Source organism: Haliaeetus leucocephalus, unplaced genomic scaffold, assembly GCF_000737465.1.
Source record: "Haliaeetus leucocephalus isolate CR32 unplaced genomic scaffold, Haliaeetus_leucocephalus-4.0 Scaffold702, whole genome shotgun sequence".
Classification (NCBI taxonomy): Eukaryota; Metazoa; Chordata; class Aves; order Accipitriformes; family Accipitridae; genus Haliaeetus; species Haliaeetus leucocephalus.
In genome coordinates, this window is record NW_010973138.1 from 5,845,733 (window position 1) to 5,867,414 (window position 21,682).

The following is a 21,682-nucleotide window of genomic DNA, read 5'->3' on the forward strand; positions in this document are numbered from 1 at the left end:
CAGTTTTGTCCTTTAATTTTTGCAAAACACCTCCCTTGTGTTTATCCTGTATAGATGCTAGAATTTTTGTGTAAATTCTAGAATCCAAATTTTATTTTCTATTCTGAATTAGAACAGAACATTTAATTACAATTTTTTCTTTAAGCCAGTATTTTTAAGCTGAGCTTAATTAAATTCTTCTAAGACTGGCAGGCACAATGTTTTCTTCTTGTTTCACTTTTAAAACTTTTTTTATTATTTTTCTGCATAAAATAGAATGCATTTCAAAAAGAAAAGGTGATTTCAAACAGGTTGAAAACATTTTGCTTTAAAAATGCGGTATTTACAACTATTTCTACACAATCAAAATTCTTCGGTTTAATTCTTTCCCCAACTCCTCAGCAAAGTATGGGCAAATTCAGTATATTCCCCATTAAAACAAACTCTCCTTATGGAAAAAATTCTGACTGAAAAATATTCAAGGGCACCTTCACTTCACAGGCTTTAAAATGGTCAAGGCGTTTTTTTACATTGTGCACCAGCATCAACAATGACACCAACCTACTGAGACCCAACAGGGATGTTTTTAGATCAGATGTTTGCATATGCTTTCACAAAGTGAACCACTACGTCTCCTAATCACATCACACCCCTGACAACTCTTTCAGTTCTCTGCATATAAAGTCAATAGTTAGATAGGATTTACTGCATTTTTAGCTTCCTGAATATAACTCAGGAGCTGATTCTGCACTATGCCACTAGCAAGGTCTGCATGTACCATCATTAAGTTTTCCATGGACTACCTTCAACTGCTGTTTCAACTAATCTGTGCTCCTGAAAAGGTAATGATAGATTTGACTTGGGGGGGGAGGGGGCGGGGAAGTAGATACAAACAGTCAAGGTAGTTTCCTCTATAATTAAGAAGCTGCGAACAGATCAGGTTGGAAGCATAAGCATATTGATAATACTCCTTTGAGATACAGTACATTGCAGTTCTTTAGAAGATGCAATTGAAATTTTGCTTGAAATAAAAAGTAGGTTTTGAGAATTATGAATTTTATGCCAAAATAGTCAAAGCACTAGGCACATTTCAAAAGCCAAAAGTTTCATTGCTGTTTAATAAATGGCTGCTTTTAGAGCATTTTCTTAGATATCATGTAAAACAGAGGTCTAACAAACAGAACTAGTTCTCCCCATGCACTATCAGCTTCATTAAAAGTGAACAAAGTGTTTAATTATTTTTCTCTAGAGACCGGGGAAGTTTACTGTTCAAAGCTGCTGATGACCTTGGTTTGAAGTGTGGTTTCTAACCACCAACCTTTTAGAGGAAGCATTTAACATTTTGAATTGTAATATACCATAGCAGCTAGCTTGACAGCCAGCCAACCCAGATGTAAATGGGCTACTCTGAACTTCAGCAAATGGTCTACTTTTGAACACTAAGTATTTGGGAAAATAGCCTGCTTCCTTCTTCTGAGCAGAACATGCAGGAGACACTTTTCTGATAGGGGATTTTCTTCACGAGGTGCACAAGTACAAAAATTTTTCTTGTCTTTGTATTAAAAACACCAAAGAAGAACTGGGTTCCTTTCCAAGTGGAAATGTCAGGCCATAGGGCTCTAGCTAGTTTTTCACAGACACCAAAGTACTGTGCAAAGTACTTTTATGAACATCTAAATTCCACTTGCAGCTGTAATAATATCATTCATGAATTCCATTCGCTAAAAGAGACTCCTGCTAGGGGCTAGAAAGCGCACTTGATATCAGACATTTCCACCAACAGATGTGAAAGCTCTGCCATGGGTAAAGTACAGGACTTTACCTCAGTGTAGAATTGGTTAACGTTTCTAACTTAAAGCACACAGATAGTCCCTCATGCATGCAGCCATTCAGCTACTTAAAATCAGGCACCGGCATTTGTCGTCTCAGTTACTGAGTGTCCCATTCTTTCATATTTTCTCTCCTGCTCTGAGAAAGTAGAGTGTTGGATCCCATCTGGAAGATGCTGAATTTGAATCCTTAGCTACAATCTAGTAAACTCAGAAAAGAATGGGGAAATCACAAGAGTTAACTTGGCATGTTCACAGTACTGTAAATATGCAAATGTCTGCCCTTTAATTGAATAATCAGTACGACCCCAAGCAGAAGCATTTGCACACACTCACCAGACTGGTTACTCTCGTCTGGACTTACAGAACCAACATACAAATGCTGTAACTAGAAATCCTTGCTTTGACCTCCTCCTATCACCATAGGACCTGTAGGATTAAGGGACTCCAGAAATGTAAAAAAAATTTTCAAATATCATTCTAAGAGGTAAACGCGTTGCTCCTTTTCCTTACAAAGTCAGCCCTGAAAATACGGGTTTTACAAGCTAACCACTAAGCTTGAAAGCAATGGGCAAGAGATGTTGCTTTTTCAGAAGGAAGGTTATGCTCTGGAATTCACTAATCTATATACATAGGCACAACTTCTGATTTCTTCTAATCTGGGGAGATTTTCTAAACAACGTAACTGCCAGATTTCACTGAAAACCTCATGCTGGCCCAGTATGTAATGACAAGATCACAGTAGACAGGAATCTATTCTATTATAAGGAACCAGAAACAGTAAAAAATTATGTCACACTTTTCCTCCAAAACCTTAAGCAGGGAGGAATAGCACACCATGATAGCATTCCTTCACTCAGATGAATTACAGCATTCACTGTTCAGTCTTCTTATCAACTAGCTTCAGATACAACCACTAATCTCCCTATATATATATATATATATAAAACTATCTCAAGCTTTTGCTGAGGACAGCACAGAGTCTGGTAATCAAACAGATCTCTCCATCTCAAGCTTCTGTGATGCAAAATCCCATTTCACAGCTGTTTTCAACAACTTCAGCATGTTTAGAATTTCTCAGCTGGACTAGTATGTCCATTTATTGTTAGAGCTGAGCATTTCCCTCTGAGACGGATGGAAGTAGGATCTAGAAACAAGTCTGGCAAGCGCCACTTGCAAAATATTAAGCCTTACTTCGTTTTTGCCAAGACCAGTCACCACTAACGCATGTGCCTCCTCCTCCTGTTCACACCAGTCAGCTATTATCAGGTGGACAGATTGCCACTGCCAATCCACACAGGCCAAGCAACAAACTCAAGGATCTTTCATAACAATTTTCATTTTCTTTTTTTTTTTTTTTTTGAATTTTAGAACATGCTGGAGTGTAGTCTTCAACAACATACACTTGTGATACACTACCACCATCTTCATTTTGCAATAGCAAAATGTTTATGCAGTGTTTTAGGTTAATACCTTATTTTCTGTGAAAAAAAAAAAAAAAAAGTTTTCATCTTCAGTCAAAGGAAGGAGGGGAAGACAACACGTGAGACAGTTGGGAAGGAAACCTACTAAGTCCTTTCAGAAAAAAACCAGAACATGTCTACTACTCCCTTTCCAGAATCTGCTTGGGGAGAATAAAATCCTACATGTGACAGCATGGATGCATCTAAAAATATAAATTGGCAGAGTTAACCAACTCCTGGACTTGTTTAACATCACATCAAGTAACTTTAAATCTCACCTCTGAATTATGACTCAGGACCTATCTTGAGCCCCTGACCACTTACTGTACAGTAACAGCAAATCAGTCAAGAGCATCAGCCACAGATCCAAGCAGAAGGAACTGCACAGTCCAATTTTATGTGGTCTTCCGCAAAAATAAAGATGCTGTACAGGTACTTCACTTGGAACCAGAAATGTGGTAACTAAACGTAGTATTATAAAAGTTCAAACAACATTTTATTATTTTTTCACCTTCTCGGGCAGACCTCCAGCCACCATCTTTCCTGGCTTCAGGTCTTCCCTCCAGCCACAAAAAAAATTGAAGTGAAGGAATCAAACCAGATGATTGTAACACTCATCTGGACCCAGAATTACTCCAACATATGAAACAATTCAGCAGAGAAAACTGCATTTGGCAGAGATGAGTGTGATGGAAAAACATGAATCCAGTTTCAGCCATCTAGGCCAGGGCACAGAAAACCTTTATCTGTGACACTGATTTGTGACCAGTTCAGACTAGCACTCTGCTAGCGCTGGCACCAGTTCACAGCTGTCCACTGGTGGGTACTCAGCTGAGCCGGCAGCATCAGATCAGCACCCTGTGGGTGAAAGCTGGTACCTGGACAGACCAAATGCAGAAGTCAGGAACTGAATGGCGTACAGGCACAGAGCTTCCTTCTTGCTGCTAGGGCCGCTGCTACCAAGGAGTCAGACTCAAAAAGGTAGGTAGGGCACGAAGAAACAAATGAGAAACTTGTGCTAGAAAATGGAGCTAAATCCTGTGATCAAGGCCACAGGGAATCCAATACCTTCTAAAAGCTCTACACCCACTTGCTGTAGGACAGCTATCTCGGCTATAAACATCTTTCCAGCTTTAGACACTAACACCTACCTTTTCTATGAAATGCTTAATTAAACAAGATTAAACTTGTTTTAAAATCTGACTTCTTATTCTGTGTTGCTTCACAGGATTAAAAAAAGTTACAGAAGAAGAGTTACAGGTTTGATACAAATTAGTTTCCGGCTCTACGCAGACATTGCAATCTGAATTTTTGTGCTGAGGAGGGGCACTACAGGGCTACAGGGTTACTTCTCAGATTTTATTCTTTTTAAAGGAGATTCCAAATTAAGAGGTATGGAAAGGGGAGGGGAACAAAACAGCTGTGAAACTTGCAGTCACGAGCTATAGAAATTTGTCGCGTGTATCAGAGTTATGTTTACACACACTGTTAACGTTACTAGGTTATGCCAGATAGTTAAGATAACTCTCACGATTTCTCCTCACATGGACAATAACTCAAAATGACTCCTTATTAATGTACTTATTAAAGTACTCCTTTGCAAGCTATCAAACAACAAGTACAAAAGACCATAAAGTCTACATGCGGGAAATGAAGTCTTTGTGAAAATAATTTACGTTTTTAACTGCATCCAGGACAACCTTCTGAAAACATTCTTTCAGGGTCTGGAATCAAAAGGTCACTGCAGTGTGTTCTATTTAGCTAAGCAGCAGCTTGTTATCCAGTTGTCTGTGTACATGCACTTGGCTTGTAATTCAACTGATTAAATAATATTTGAGATATGTTGTCCCTGGATTTACTGAAGTTGTCTAAAAAAAAAAGTTAAAAATAAGCCATTTATTGTAATCAGAAGAGGACTGCATATAAGGAGCTATTTAACAAGAAGTTAAATAGCTGGAGTCAATAATCATAAAGAACTAAAAAGAACTGCTTTAAAACCAGAGAACAAAACCAGAACATGCAGTTATTTCGCTGCCTTGCTGGAAGGTTATGGTAATAGGCCATTTTAAAATGTGTTCAGTGAGCTCACTGGGACTGAAAGAGATGCCACTGAAGCGCCAAAAGAATTGAGATTTAAATAAAACTGATTCTGAATATAAAGCAAAGTGTTCTTGATAAACCCACATTTCAGACTCCAAGATGTCTTGGACAGATTTAAAGTACTGGAATTGATATTAACAAATTCCCCAAAAGAATATCCATGGGAATTCTTTCTCAGCAGCCGAATACAGAGGACATTCTTCTCAAGGTAAGCAGAAAAACTGTGAACAAAAAAGCCCACCACCACTTGGAGTGGTCTCTAAATCCAGTCTCCTCTACATCCCTCAAGTGACAGCTCCTGTGCAAAGGGAGAAGGTACTTGGCACACGAAAGTTAATATAAAGAATGCATTCAATTGACTAGGCAGCAGTGAGACTGCTCTTTTGCTTAATGTTAACTTAAAATACAGACTAAATCAAAAATCATGTGAATGGTTTCTTGTTTTTGTCTATGCAAGTCTTGTTTCAGCCTTGACTGGGATTCGTGTTGCCTTTGCAGCCACAAATTCAAGGACCGAAGAAACAAGAGTGTGGGCACATTTCCATCACAAGAGGCAAGCGATCTGTGGCTTTGGGAGGGGACCGTATGCCTTAGGAGGCTAAAGGTCTTTTCAGATGAACCAGGAAGGAGCAGAGAGGGTCAAAACTGGATTGAGACACAACCCTGGAAAACTACTCTTTTTGATGGAAATAATCAGTTTTCTTTATTAAAGAATTGCTTTCATACTCCCTTTCTCATAAATCTATATATAAACAAAAATCGAGACAGGTAAGAAAGAGTAAGTGCAATATCTTGTTTCCTGCTACTCAGGGGAAATCACTGATTATGAGGAAGATTAAACACTACCATGCCAAGCTATAGCAGTACACTTAAGAACTTTAATAACTGAGTAAATAAACATTATAGGTATTTCAACAATGTATGTCAATATAAGCCACAATGGTTTGAATATCTTTGTCTAGGACATTTTAAATGTGGGTGAGTGTCTACAGAGGGACAACTTCAAGCTGTTCTTTTCACTTCACTGGAAAACTGACCCCAGGAACTTTTAGGGTGCTGTGATTTTGAAAATCTTTTATGAGACATCACTTTCAGCATTTTTAAGAAGCATGTTAGAAAACATGTAGCCTGCAGATTATTATAATAGAGTTCTTTTTCTTCTCACTTGAAGTTATGGGAAAAAAAAGCAGCATCTGAATCCTCTATTTCCAAAGTATTGCCAATATTTCAATATACAGAGAAAGTATGTTTCTGGCCTGAAGTCACAAAAACCAAAAGGTCCCTTAGGACAAATGCTTTTAGTCAAGTTATAAATCTTTCAACACAACAGCTCATTATGGGAAAATGGAGATATCCTTTCATTAAAATAACATTTTAATGCACAAAATATTGAAATAGTGGAGTAAAATCTGGTTACATCATCCTCAGTAAGCAAAACAATGGGCACTGAAATGTACAGGTATTACATTCTGTTCAATTTCTGTCATATACCAGACAGCATATTTTTTAGCAAGTGGCTATGATGGAGAAGAAAATTATTTTTTGGTTTTTATATGGCAAAGTGGTAAAGGAAAAAATTGTGCATGTTAAATACTACCCTAAAAGGAAAGAAAATCTGTGCAATTTTGCATGTTTTAAGACTAGAGCTTCTGGCATAAAACACAAAGCCTAAGTCAACATAAACCCATGGTAAAACAACAAAGAATACTTAATTCATCTACCAGTATAGTGTCAAAAAATATCAACTGATTTGTAACATGTAGAAACCACTGAATAGAGAAAGAAAGGTGCAAAAGGTTGCAGACAATCCAATCTGAGTAATTATATTCAAATAATATTCAAAGAAACAAGACAAGTGTCATTCTGAAATTAAACAGGTGGGCTTCAGGCTGTTCTGGTGGCAAACTCATTACATGCACTAACGCCACTTGGTGAACTCTGTGTGTACACAGCAACAAGACAACAAACACATTTTAGTCTATCTTTTATATGAAGAATTTAATTATCTATACATGTAACTAATTTTAAAGGCTGTATTACAGTTGTTAAAGCTGCAGGTTTTTATATATTTATATAATTTACATTCATACTGATGAAATACTGAAGTGCAATTGAATAAGGAGCTTCACTTGTTCTTTGCACCGCATGACGGGTCAGAAGGAGGGAGATGGGGTAGGATTAGAAACACTACAACACTGCCAGCATGAAATTTAGAAATAAATGAAATACATAAACCAGAACATAACTAAATGGCAAAGTAATTAGTAGAACGGCTATATTGTGCTTGAGGCATTGGGAAGAGAGGGTTTTCTGCACTGACAGCACCAGGCATTTCATCAAGAGCTTGCAACTAATGCTGGAAAGACAATCATGGCTTAGCTACAGCACACCTACTACATAAACTTGACTGTAAGCTCCATTTAATATTAATTTGTATAAATTCCACAGTCTAGTTTAAAAAAATGTAAACATTGGAAATTAATTGCAGGGAGATATTTCTATACATTCTTTCTTGTCAGGAAAATTACTTGTTCAAAATGTGTTGTTCCATAGTCATAAGAAAGCAAAAATGAGAAATGAAACTTCATGTAACCAAGATGAAAATAAAGAAGTTAATTCTCAAATCGCACATGAATGTAGCATTCTATTGATTTCTAATACGAAAATGCAAAAAATGAAACATCTGAGACAAACACAAACCAGGGTGTTTTCTAACTGAATGCAGCTACAAGTAATGTGCAAAATAAAATTAACATAACTGGGATAACATCATTATGCAAGGTTAATATCTCTTGCATTGGAAGGAAGTTAATTTCTTCTCTCCGCAATGTATTACACACTCAACAAGGAACACCTGATACATACAGTACAATAACTACAACAAAATACCTTATCTGTAATTGGGCACATTTAAAGTTCCTTAAACTGATTTAACTCCTTCTGTTCTTTTGTAATTGAAAAAAAAAGAAAAAAAAAAAAAAGAAGACATATTGACAACACTGGACAAGTGAACAATAAAAAAGAAAGATACATAAAGTCTCAAATTTATGGACATTTGGAACAATTTTAATAGCACATGCAGCATTCCTTGATAGTGGGTCTTTTTGCACAAACAAAATTGCAATGAAGAAATTTAATTTATACTTTTCCTTTAAAAGGCTAAAATACATATTTAAAAATAATTTTAAAACTACTGAAAGCACCTGTGCAAAGGTGGAAAAATTAGTTTGGTAACTCTGAAAGCCACAAAAGGACCCACTATCCTCTGATTTTTTTGTGTTTTTTTTTTGTTTTGTTTCATTTTAATTTTGCGTCTATATCTGTAGGTAATTAACTCAAACATTGCGATTACATGCAACTAATGTAAAATGAGGTAAACTGCTCTGCAGTGTGTTCTTCTACTCAGAAGGCAGTAGATGATCATGCTGGAAGCCACATGATCAAGGCTGCATCTCCCATCATCCCTCTGGGCAGTGATATGGGATAGTGGGTCTCTTTGAGGACTTTCAAGCCTGAGTGGGGGATGGACAACATATGATTCCTAGAAAAAGGAGGAAAACAACACATAAGCAAAACAAAACAATGAGCAAATTCAAGCTAGGAAAATGAGTCAGGCATGTAAACAGCATGGTGCAAAAATGATAAAGGGTAACATGCTACAAAGGGGATGGGAACTAAAAATAAAACAAACATAAAATAAGGTTTGCATTACAGAAGGTCTTCAAAGAGACTTTGACAAGTGCAGCAGTGGCGAAGCTTTGAGTTCTGCAAACCACAGCAGAATCACAGCAATGCTGCATGTTTCATCTTAAAGTACTACACAAATAATCACAGCATGGCAGCAGAGAGGCTCACTTACATTGCTGGCTTGGGTCCATGTCTGTTGTCAGCTTCACATAGTTGGATGGAAAGAGACCCACTTGTCCATTCACCTCCCCTTTCCACCAGTCCGGGTCTTCCTTGTTAAGGACGTTTATAATCTGGCCTTTATTGAATGCTAGCTCATCATCATTCTGTGCAGTGTAGTCATACATGCCAATTACTTGGCACACTGTAAGATAAAGGAAGAGGTCTATCGCACTGGTAATGTTTAAGCAAAACATAAGCTATGCATAAACCAACTACGAACACTACATATGTCACAGCATAGTTCCAAGACACTATGCTGATCTGAACCAGTCCTGCCACGGTCCTGCCCCTCTCTCCTGTGCCCCTGTACTGGTGTTCAGCTGAGCTCTCAACAAATTGGCTCAAGATTTAAAAACCCAGAGTTTCCTAAGAGCATTGCTCTCAGTAAGCTGACTGAGGGGTCAGGATCACATCAGGGAGGGCAGAGCACAGCAGTGCAAACTGAGAACAGTATAACTTGCCTGGAACTGTACCCAAGATACTTTTATTTGGAAGTGCTCAACAGTAGGAGAAGGTTGGAAAAATTTAAAATTTTAGCAAAAAGTCAAACACTTCAAGGATGTTAGCTTTCTATTGACACTTCTCTTTTGCTTCATATATTTTTTTTTTTCCCACAAAAGCACCAAATCTGTCGCACATTTATAAAAATTGCATTTTGCACCCTCACCAACCTGTTCTGAAAAGTATCCTTTCCACCAGAACTGATCAACGGACAGAAAGTCTGGGAAACATTTTAAGTTCCACTACCTGAAGCCTGAAAAAGGCACTCTTCTCTAATTTAGCACCAGACATGGTCATCACAACTCTATAATTCAAGAGAAAGCCAATGGTGATATCCTTATAGTACCACTGAGGTGTTAGGAACACAAAGATCTTGGAAAGGATGAGAAAAATAAAAAGCATCCTCGGCCATTTAGGCTGCCCTTCTGGCACCACAGGACTGCTTCCAGCAGTCTATTTTCTATTTCCTTACTGTGAAACTCATCAGCTCTGACTGGTTCTCAGAATACAGCTGCTTCTGTTCAATTATAATAGAGCAGTTTTCTTAATTCTCTAAAGCAGCAGGACTGTTTATTTAAATACATAATATCCTCTATTTGTTTAATGTTTTCCTTATGCCAAGTCACAGGGCTTCTAGTATTTTGCCTTGAGACCCAAGACTTCTATCTACTTAGCCTTGCTGTCAGGTTCTCTCCATTATATTCATCCTAAAATTTTCTTTTATTTCATTCTTGTACTCAGCCAGCAACTTATTTAAATTTGTCAAATAGCTCCTCTCTTCTTTTTTAATTTATATTTCAGAAATTATTCAACTCTTTTAGTTAATACTTTGTGCCTGTTCACAAAGATCATAATCAAATAAACTCCACATTTAACAGGACTCTGCATATGTCTCAATATTTAGCTTTATTATCTGCAAAAGGGGGAAAAAAAATTACAAAAAAATTTAAAAAAGGGGGACTCCGTCATTTGTAACAGCTAGCATATCAACTAACCAAAGTGTACATTTCCCTGGTATTCTGGAGATAAACCAGCATTTCTAAAGGAATGTATATTACGGTGTACTCCTGTTTTAGGTAGTTTTGTGCTAACATGAGTTCAAATGTGTGAACACCATTGATGTTCACATTTCACTTTAAAGACCTGTGAATCTGTTTTACAGCATTCTTGTTACAGGTTTACAGGTTATCACTAACATTAAAAATGATAGAAAATTTAAGCTAGACCACACCTTAATACAATGTGTACATTAACAGATTTGTAACCCATTCTAGAGTTAATATCTTTCAAGAATTTTTCATTCAGATCATTCTCTTCTACTTCAAAGAATTTTATGAAATTTGGTGCTGTCCAGTAGTATCACCGGAATATCTGAACAGTCCCACGCGATCCCAAGAATCACCTTAAACTTGGGAAGGTAATTTAAGAGAATTCTTGAAGAGACAGGACTCCTCAATTGAACCTGAAGCAGTGACCTCATCTTGATCTTCTTTACACTTGGTCCCAAAGCTTAGAATACACCTTAGTCCTATGTAGGAAGCTCTTATAGTAGTCCCAGCAAGAAAGTTCTTCACTTATTTTAAACTCCAAAAGCCATTACTAACTAACAGACGCAAGCTATAGCCTACCTTCTCTGAGCTCCAGTGCTTTTCAGCCATTTGTTTCCTTTTTAGAAAGATTGTCTATTGATTAATACTAGTCCTACTGCAACAGCAGAGGGGATCCAGGTTCTCATACAACACTCATGACCAGTACAATCTATAATGTTGTCTTTCTTTAAACAAGCAGAATGGTTGAAACATGTTTCCCACTATTCCTGTATCGTGAACTTCCTTATGCCTGACTAGCTTCAAGTAGCAGTAACAGTTCTTTTCATTTCTCAACACCAGGAAGAACATGTTCATGACACAAATTTAGAAGGGAACACACACAAAGCAGTCAGAAATTAGGAAAACCTCAAAATATAAAGCAAAAGTGTCCATGCAACAGAATTAAAAAAAAAAAAAAAAAAAAAAAAGGTTGTTCAAGTCATGCAGTTTGCATTACAGTATGGCAGATGAAGAGCATATTCATCAAAACAAAATGACAAAAGAAACAGAGGTTTTGATGATACTAGTTTCTGATGGATCCCCTACCTTCAAAACCCAGACAGTAATGGCACACTCTCAGACCCTTCATAATGCACCACCTTGGGAATTATTGAATCCTTTTAGATGGTTTTCTTCAGGCTTTCCATGTCTTTCGCTATAGTAAGCCTCCCCACTAACATACTTCTGCTACGGAGATGCTTCTCAAGCATTAACCTCTTAACCTCTTACATTAAACACACAGTTAGTGAGGTCATCTGTCATAATGGAAAGACAAGATTCTTCTTCTCATCCTCCAAAATGAAAGGTCTATAACAAAGTTGAATTTGATAAAAATGAATGCCATTAAGACTATGATGTTCTTTAGGCAATGAAAAAAGTACTAAAAAGTTTTATTAGCGTGTTTGAAAAGTCCCAGACTGTCAAACCTGAAATAATTAAAAAAAACCCACAAAACCCCACCATATAGCCTTGTAAAAGTTTGTGTCTTAATGCTGAGTTACCATTTTAACTGCAGGACCCAAACTTGTGAGTCTTTATAGAAGTCTGATTTTCTGCATCTTTATGACTACCATCAAAGGAACCAATTGTAACCTTTTATAACATTTGCCTTCTCTGATATGGTACTTTTATTTATACCAATAACACATTAAACTAATACCTCAGTATTTTATTCTAGTTCCATAAACTGCATGATAATCCTTCATACATATTTAAAGGAAAAAATTATGCTCACAACCATTTTTCATTTAGAAACATTTATTTCATTTTAATGATAGACAGTCAAAAATTGGCCTGGGGAAGCAGTGAGCTTTTGCCCCCTGCCACCCTCAACTAAATCCAAACAGATGATTGACAACCATGTCAAGTCTTTTGGGTGGCTTATGGAAGAAAATACATGCATTCTACATGTTTTTGACTGACAAGAATCCTCTTTACTTAGTACTACACCAACTCACAAGCCCCAAATGGTTCAAGACTGAAACAGTCACAAGGAATGAACTTTTTGTTCTTAGTCTTCTGCCTGCCTTTATACCTTGCAGTAGAGTGACAGCAGGACTGTTTGATACTGCCTGTAGTGGAGCTGTAACAAAAAGCTTCAAAAATACAATGGTCTATCACTCTTGCGTCCTTTTATAAACCTCAAAATAAGTAGCAATAAAGGACAAAAAATAAATCTTCATCAGAGTGGTTTTCTCACACTTCACCTTAGGAAAAAATAAAAGGTTCTGAATGAGAGGTGCCTAACTGCCATGGATCATCCTGAACCTTTAAAAATTCCTTTACTACAAGTAGTGCAAAGAAATAGACCTGATAATTTGAATACTTTAAGATATAATGTCACAGACGGCTATTTAGCACTCAACAGTTCATACCTGAGGGGCTACCACCATAAACATACAGACCAATTGTACGTATTTCTCATTTAAAAGAAGAAAAGGAAAAAAAAAAAAGAAGAGTTTAACTAAAGTGACTGGTATAACAGATACTAAATATCTTACTGAATTTCCATAATTATTTTTAGAGGTCCTATTGTAAGTGACACACATTACAAAAGCAACTTTATTAACGCAACCGCATTGCTTACCTGAAGGTAATGCTGTTGATTTAGGTAGCTCTGTTGGTGTAGTTTTACTGGTACCAGGGCTCAGAAGTTTTACATAATTAGCAGGGAACCATCCTATCTGCCGTTTTTTTCCTCGTGCCTAGTAAAAAAACAATTCTTTTAAGAGGATTAAACACATCAATAGATCCTTAGACAAGGTTATTTCGCCAATATTTTAACTACTTGCAGTCACACTGACTATTTTAGGGTAAGAAAAATGCATTTTATAGGGAAAAAGTTGACTATTTTTGTGGCAATAGTTTAATATTATGATACTTCTATTCCGTTAAGTAAGCTTTCATAATATATAAACAGTAGTTTATAATATCTAAACAGTACTTATTTATTACTAATTTGAGTGATTTTTCACTTAACCGTCTTCCTACTTTGTGTGCTTTATAATTAATACTACAAACCTGATTCTTCTGAAAGATTCCTCCTGATTCTGTTTAAACCATAACTCGAGAATATTAGGCTAGCTATTGCATTAATGAGTGGCAGCATTTAAATGCTTTTTCATTATGCAAAGAATTGCATTTAAATAGATACCTAGATTGTGATAGTTTAAGAGATTAAGAATCTAAATGACCTCTTTTCTTTTAAAGAAGGAGTATCTAAACTTTTTAATAGTATCTCCTGCCCAAACAACAGAGTATAAACATGTCACATTAACCAAGTGCTAGAACAGCAAAAGATTACAGCAAGAAAAAATGGGTAAACTTTGGATTCAAATACAAAATCCCAAAGCCAGATTCCAATCAAACAAAAATTAAGCTTTGGCAACTACAAATACATATGGATAGACACTCTCCAAATGATTCTGATTAACAGATGTTAAGGTTTTGGAAAGTACACTAGATGTTCTCATACCTATCTAATCAGAAAACATCAGTACGAAAATGTGGTGCACACATGTATTAGTGTGTGTGTGGTCCATGTGTGTGTGCACGCTGAGAGAGCAGCATGTTATCTTACACCTGGCCCACAGCAGTGCTCTACCGTTTGTAACACAGCTGCAATGAGTCACTGTCAGAGACAGGATACTGGGACAGACAAACTGCAGGTCCAACCCAGTGTGACAAAGCTTGTGTTACCAAAGCAGGATAGGAATTTGACAGAAACTGCATCCTGGTATTTTGCCAACTGCGTTGTTCATTGTGAAAAAAACCAGAAGATAAATCCTTACTCAAAGAAAGGTTATTCTAAAACTTTGAATCAAATCTCAGCTTCTAAATCTATTAAGTCTATATTAAGAATTACTTTACTTATTCTCTTCTTGTGTTGTTAGAACAAAGTTGGAATTTTGGGCATGTAGAATTTTGCCTTTAAAAAAAAAAAGATTACTTTTTTTCAGTAAAATTAACATCTAACACATATACTGTTCTTTAACTACTTCTTTCCCTCTCTTTTGCTTTACTGAAAAAGAAAGCACTTGATCTAAAGTGTACCTAGATCATTCATTTTAAGATATTCTGGAAAACTGCATTAAACCTAGCAAAGTAATGCTTAACACATTTGCCTTATTTTACCTTCACTCTGACCCCTAAGACAAGTATGATCAAAACTTCCTTGAGGCTGAAACTGAACTGTACATACAATTCTAAAAAATCTGCCACTTTGAAGTTAAATGCATAAAGATAAGTTAATATTAGTGCCCTTCTCCAAACCTTGTCATAATTTCACTATTTGGGGGGGGGGGGAGGAGTTGCTGTTTTTATTTTTAATCAATTCCTCAATCCATTTCACCATGCTGCTGCATTAGCCTTTGTGCTCACAAAACAAAGGAGCACTACAATTACAGTGTTGGAGGAGGAGAATGAAAAGAATAGGTAGGGGACTGGTAATGAAGAAAAAAACAACTTGTAAAACCATATGCAAGATAGTAAGGTACCCAAAGCTACATATAAGTATTTACACAACCAAAAATTAATTTTTAAAAAACCCTCACATTAGCTGCTAAGTGGTGATTGTGACAGCTCTTGCCCAGTGAAGCCTATTTTCTATCTTAAAATAATTTAACGTGAGACTCTTTAAAGCTACAAGTTAACAACAACATAAAGGTTAGTGAGAGTGAAAAGCAAAGCAATCCTAGAACGTGATTTCTCCACAAAAGATGAAAAAATATCACCAGGAAAGGCAAAAAGGGCAGGTAATAATGTGGAAAAAAAAATAATCTGAGTTAGTTGAAGCATCTGCATTGCAAAAATAAATTGATTACATTCTTTCATGTAATATTCCCTGTTAAAAAAACAAAACCAAAGAAAACCTCATTCAGTGGTACTGGGGGGGGTGGGGGGAGAGGAGCTTTGCCACTGAAAGTCACAGAGAAACAAAGTTTCCAGATTGTCAGGTTCTACTTTTAAAAAAAAACCTGGTTAAAATATTTGATTATCTGTTATCTTCTGATACAAGACCAAAGCTCTCTCCTACCTGATGCTTGCAACAGACACCATTCTTTTCACTCTTCTACATTAAACTGAGCTGTTGCTGAGATGGGGCTATTAAACTGGTATTCTACACTGTTACATTCGTTAAGCAACCTGAAAAAGTGGTGGCCATCTTACAAAAACCACTGCTGTAAAATACTTCTCAATCTTTCAACAAAAGTGATAGCCAAACTTTTGGGCTGAAGCAATTTAGAAAGCTTCTTAGGAAGACATTCAGGACTGCACACCCCAGTATTTCTTCTGTTTTCACAGTGCACACAGGTATCAGCTGATCCAAATGCATGTGATATGCCTGGTCACTATTGGAATGGGACATACGAGTAGACCCTGTCACTTAACCCAACAGTCCCATACACTCCTGTTGCATGGCTGGCTTTCCCCACAACCTGACATGACAACTGCTTTTTTGCTCACATGAAGAAGACTACTGGACATGAGACTGGGAGGATTCAAAGGCAGCCAAAACAATACACCCTAAAATCCACTCCTTTCTTATATCTGAGGGGCCTCCAGGAAAATGTACAAGTGTTGGACCACAGGCTGGGTCTGATTCGTGAGATGGATATCCTTGACTTACAATGAGGCACAATGGCTTCCTCCTGCTGTCCTCCAAAGTTCAAAGAATTGAATGTATGTATATTTTTGTAAAGGCATTTTATTTGTAAATGCTTAATTGCAGAACATTTTCAAAATTATTTATCATTGATGCATTCATCATTTTGAACTACTAAAAAATTACAAATTTTTTTACATGGAATTTTATTTCAAAAAAACAGTAACTAACTTGGAGCTCTCCTTCCCACCAGCCACCTGGATTCTTCTTTCTGATAAGAATCAACTGACCAGGAGCAAGAGTAAGCTGTTCTGGACCCGTTGCTGTGTAAGAGGCAATAACTTGGGCAATTTCTGTTGAAGCAGGGGGGGGGAAAAAAAAAAGTTAATTTGGAAAAAACTGAACACATTCTATACAACATTAACTCTGCTATTATCACTGGCACAGTACAACCATTTTGTATTTCTTTACATAAAATTGTTATGTATTTATGTAGTTCCATGAAAACATATGGTAATCATAAAACAGATCAGAAGTTCATCGCACTACAGGAATAAAACAGAGGTGCAGCAGCTCTATGGGTAGGATATAAAAAATATTTGAAATAGAGAAAAAGAATAATGACCATCGTTAGAGCTGTATGGCTCTTAAAATCAAGTGTCATAATACTGTTTTCCAATAAATACATTTTTGTAGCATCAGTTTAGACTAAGCTCCCTAAAAAGAGGAGATACACATTGAAGACAATATAATGAAGAAGTTGCAGTAACAGAGGTGCAAACTAATGAAGGCCTGCAGAACATTTTTCACCACCAGACTAGACAAAAAAAAAGAATGTTTTCAAAATGTAACAAACAGCATTTATTTTAAAATCTTTATTCCATGAACATTAATACAAAAGTGGTGCCTTATTTGATCACCTACCAGCAAGAATCTGATGCAGAGTAACTGTGAGCTCACGATTATCTCTCCGTTAAATTAGCCAAAGTAGACAACGCAGTTTACTCCATTTTACAGTGGTTGTGGAAAGAGAGATGATAACTTAGTCACCACAAAGTCTGGCAGGGTTAACCTGTTTTTTGAACCAATTTGAACTGACAGGAGCTTATAAGCAGCTGCAGGCATTTTGCTGTTGTACTAATAGCTTTTAAGTCAGGTTTAGCACGTCATCAAACCATGTTTAGGGTGATGGAGAACATGTTTAATATTATAACTGGGAACCTTTCATAAACAAAAGATGGTAGATTTGGGAAATTTTTAGCTTTTGGTAAACTAAACCTTTTAGGGTCCTACATTTATGTAGTCCCTTTTTAGCCATGAGCTAAGGGGAATCTGTGGGGAATTATTTTTAGCCTTCATTTAGGTATAAGGGGTCTCAGAGATCCTAAGCAGTACAAAAGTAGTGTTGTTACTGCTGAAAACTCCACTTTAGGATCCCAGTACACAGTCATTCATCACTTAAGCATCCTCCTTAACAGAATGATCCAGGTGTTCGTTTGTTGGGGAGGGCATGGGGAATTTGGTTTTTTGTTATGAAGAACCTTTCCAGGAATAGTAAATTCTGACCCTGTGTTTAAGACAAAGGAAGTTTTTATCTGGCAATGCATCAAATAAAATTAGGGACCATCAAACAGCCAATGCGGGCACTGAGTTCGGTTATAGTTTTGGAAAAAGACTATCCTAGAACAAGCCCACAGCAGAGCTAGTAGTACAAGATCACAGAAACGTGTCTCAACTGCTTCAGTGCAAATACAGTCAGCTTAATTTAAAACCTCAGCAATTATCTGATCACAGATCAGTATACTGCTTGAGATTTTAGCTTTTATTTGAAAATCTTGACTAAAAAAACCTGTATCAGATTTTTTTTTTTCCACTTATGATTACTGTTTGTATATATTTTCAATCTAGTCTATCCTAAAAAACTGGCACTGGAAGACTAAGCAGAAAAAAGGTCATACCTGCCATCAGTTTACCCCTTTATAAAGCAGCGGAAAGCAATGCGACTGTGAGTGAGGTGGACTAGCAGTAAACACAGCAACAACAGCAAAAGGGACTGAGGCTGAAGGGAGCAAGTACACAGAAGTGGTCTCCAGCTTTCTTATGGGCAGCCATACTAAGAAAGTAACACAGTGCTGGGCATCATCCTACTTGGCCCTCTCTGTCAACAAGCGCCAAACTTCCTGTGGCCAAGAGAAACAGCAAAGGCGCTCAGTAACAAAACATCACCCACAGGCTGTGAAAGGAGTGGGGTGTCTGCTGGCAAGGCAGAGAAAGGGAGCAATCATTGAAAATGCAGTTGTAGGCAGAGGAAACCACAAAGCCAACTCCCTTGAAACAGAGGGAGGTTTTGTTGCAGGGAAGAAACAACAAAATTATTTGAAGACCACCAGGAAAATGATCAGATGGTTTACTTAAAATTTAGAAGAAAAGAATGACTAGGAAAATTAAAAATGGTCAAAGAAGCATTAAAGATGTAAAAGAACAACATAAGGAGGATGAAGAAGCAGAGAGATGACAAGCAATCTGAGGTCACTGCAAACAATGACACACACAGAATTATCTATGGCAGAACCTCCCTCATGATAACTCAAGGAGGGGAAAGGCAGGCACACAGAGGTGGAACCAAACAGGTGATGAAAAACTAGGAGCTGAGAGTTAGAAAGATGCTTTAAACCTGGATCTGGAACTTAGACAGCACACAAAGTGTGAAAGCAGAAGACAGAAGAAAGAATTTCTAAGTAAAATATAGGTGATAGTAAGTACTAAGTAAGTACCAAGATAATAAGTAAAAAAAGTAGATGATGATAGGAGAGCGGAAAGATTTACATAGAGAAAACCCAGCAGCAGCACAGTCTGTCCTGTATGAAGGCAAAGCAAGCAAACTATTTGGCAGGAAACATGGCTATACTACTAGAAAGTCTGCAAGCTCCCTGCATTTGCAGGTTTTTCCACAGAATCACATTAATTCCTCCACCCTAGAGCCATTCAGGAGGCAAGATGAACACAAGTAAACAAATTAACTGTGGGAGTTCATCAAAATAATTTTTTTTTTTTTTTTAATCAGGCAAAAACTTCTCTCACTACCATGGCAATTATAATATTCAGCATACCATACTGAAAGAGCAAAAATCTTATACCTTGCATCTCTCTCAGAACAAGAAATTTCTCATTTTTAGCCACAAAAAGGTGATTTACAGGGCTCCAGGTATCAGATATCCTCTTTCACCAACCAGCAGCATAAAGAATTTTTACTGTGGACTGTGTGTTAAATAAGTTACAATATGAATTACAAGTTTAACATTCAGCTCTTCCACGTCACAGAGAAGCAGAAAGTTAGAGAAACCAACTCAGCAAAAACATTAAAAAAACAGAAATAGCTTTCCTTCCAGGAAGGGCTTTTTAATTTTGATTTATTTAGGTAATGAATTACTGAAAAGAGATCCAATTCAATTACAGTTCAGGCCAAAAAATGTGGCCTCTACTAAAACAGGTACATTTAGAAAAAAAAAAAAGCCTTCTCACAGATATAATCATATTGCTGCTTGAATTCAGAGAGCAGTTTCTTTTCCTTTGCACTTCAACACACACATGTTACCAACTCCCACCCACTTGTCCCGCTGCTTCTAGAATAAACAGGAATATTTCACCTCATTCATTAGCATTTCACTTACATTGGCTGAGGACTTGCAGCTCATTTATAGCAAAAACATCCTTGCTGAAAAAGAGGCAGGATTGTTCTCAAAGTGTTCTTAAACTCCAAAAGATACTGAACACAGCTTTTGTCAACACCCCCCCAGTCTCCACTGAAAGTTCAAATCCAGGAGACCAGTGACTATAAGGCTGGTACTCTAGGCTGAAGTCTTGCTGTCCACCATTCTCCCATGCATGGAAAAAGCAGCCAGCCCCATCAGCATCTTCTCACTATTCCTACCAGGTACCGCTTCCAGAGGTTTTGCAGATCTCTATTCTTGTCTGCTTCTCTTGAGCTTTGTATCTATTAATGTAACTATTTTTAATCATGCAAATGAAAGTTACAAATGGCAGGAGCAGTTTACTTCCAAGCCCTTCTTTCAATAGATCAGTATGATTTGGATCAGTATGATTCAATGGATCAGTAAGATTTGACCACAGCAGCCCATTGCTCTTATGTAAAGGTAAAATAAGCCAAATGAAGTTGGGGCTGCTGCAATCTACTCTCCCTGCTCCTCTTACACAGTGAACCAGTTCAGGGAGACAAACCAAAATCTCCTCCCCACAAAACAAAACGTGCATATGCATGTGTGTGTGTGCGGAAATACAGCAAGATTTGGTAGATCACATCCTTGAACCACCTCACTGTGAAACTGAACAAGCCTCAGAGAAAGGGACAGCATAGAAGCATGGAGCACCCCCTATTTAGTTTGGTTCAGCTCAATGCAAACTCATCTCTTTGGTACAAAAGCAAATAAATACGCCAGTGGGAAAAAAGAGGTGTCTTCTGGAAAGTTTACAAATGCCTGCCAGTGGCAGAGAATGCACTTTTCTAATGATCTTTGGAAATACAATGGCTGTTTGGAAGGACAGCCCTTACCACCCCAAGAGCCAGGGGACCCCTTTCTAGCCAAAAAGTAACCTGCAACATAATCTTCTGCAATATGACCAGGCTTGACAGGCCATAAGCTATACAGCATGGATACAAGGTATATGAGAAGCAGGCACAAGAGCTCACAGAGTCTGTATACCATATTGTGTAGCATTCCAGTCAAACTGCTGCAAAACCACAGGGTAAGAATGTGTACTTCCATTTTCAGAGGCACTGGCAAACTTGGCCTTTTTGTAGGCTTTCTATGATTGTAGGCAATATATCATGAAGTTTACGTTCATTTTTGAGCAAGCAGATTTTTACTTTCTAGCTACATGCTATTTAGTGACTGATGCATGCTAGACAGAATGATTGACAGATTATGCATTATTTTATTATAGACAACGGTTTTCATTAGTGCAAATTACTACAAAATGACCAAGAGCATACATAACATATTTTCATGGAAAAGACTTTGTTGCCAATGAACTTAAGTACTTAAGAACAGATATAAGGTGCTGTCACAATATACGACTCACCAGGTTTCTTCCCTAAGCTTCCTGTTTTTCCTGCTGCTCCAGAAGCCTTGAAATAGAAAGTAAGATGTAAGTTAAGCGCTCATATTTATTTCTCCAGTATATGAAAAA

At 37.2% G+C, this 21,682-nt stretch overlaps 1 protein-coding gene across 5 annotated transcripts in view; it reads right to left on the minus strand.

The window, feature by feature from the left end:
- The window catches only part of ITSN1 (intersectin 1 (SH3 domain protein)), a 111,893-nt gene that overhangs the window by 19,047 nt on the left and 71,164 nt on the right, over positions 1–21,682 (minus strand). For 4 of the 5 annotated variants that reach the window (XM_010580378.1, XM_010580379.1, XM_010580377.1 and 1 more), the window contains 4 exons: positions 21,575–21,620; positions 16,706–16,827; positions 13,457–13,574; positions 9,231–9,422 (listed from right to left, as the gene is read on the minus strand). In XM_010580378.1, coding sequence (XP_010578680.1) covers positions 9,231–9,422; positions 13,457–13,574; positions 16,706–16,827; positions 21,575–21,620 — 478 coding nt within the window. Of the gene's footprint in view, positions 1–7,101; positions 8,913–9,230; positions 9,423–13,456; positions 13,575–16,705; positions 16,828–21,574; positions 21,621–21,682 lie in introns of those variants that run through there. The other variant, XM_010580381.1, reaches the window with a different exon arrangement.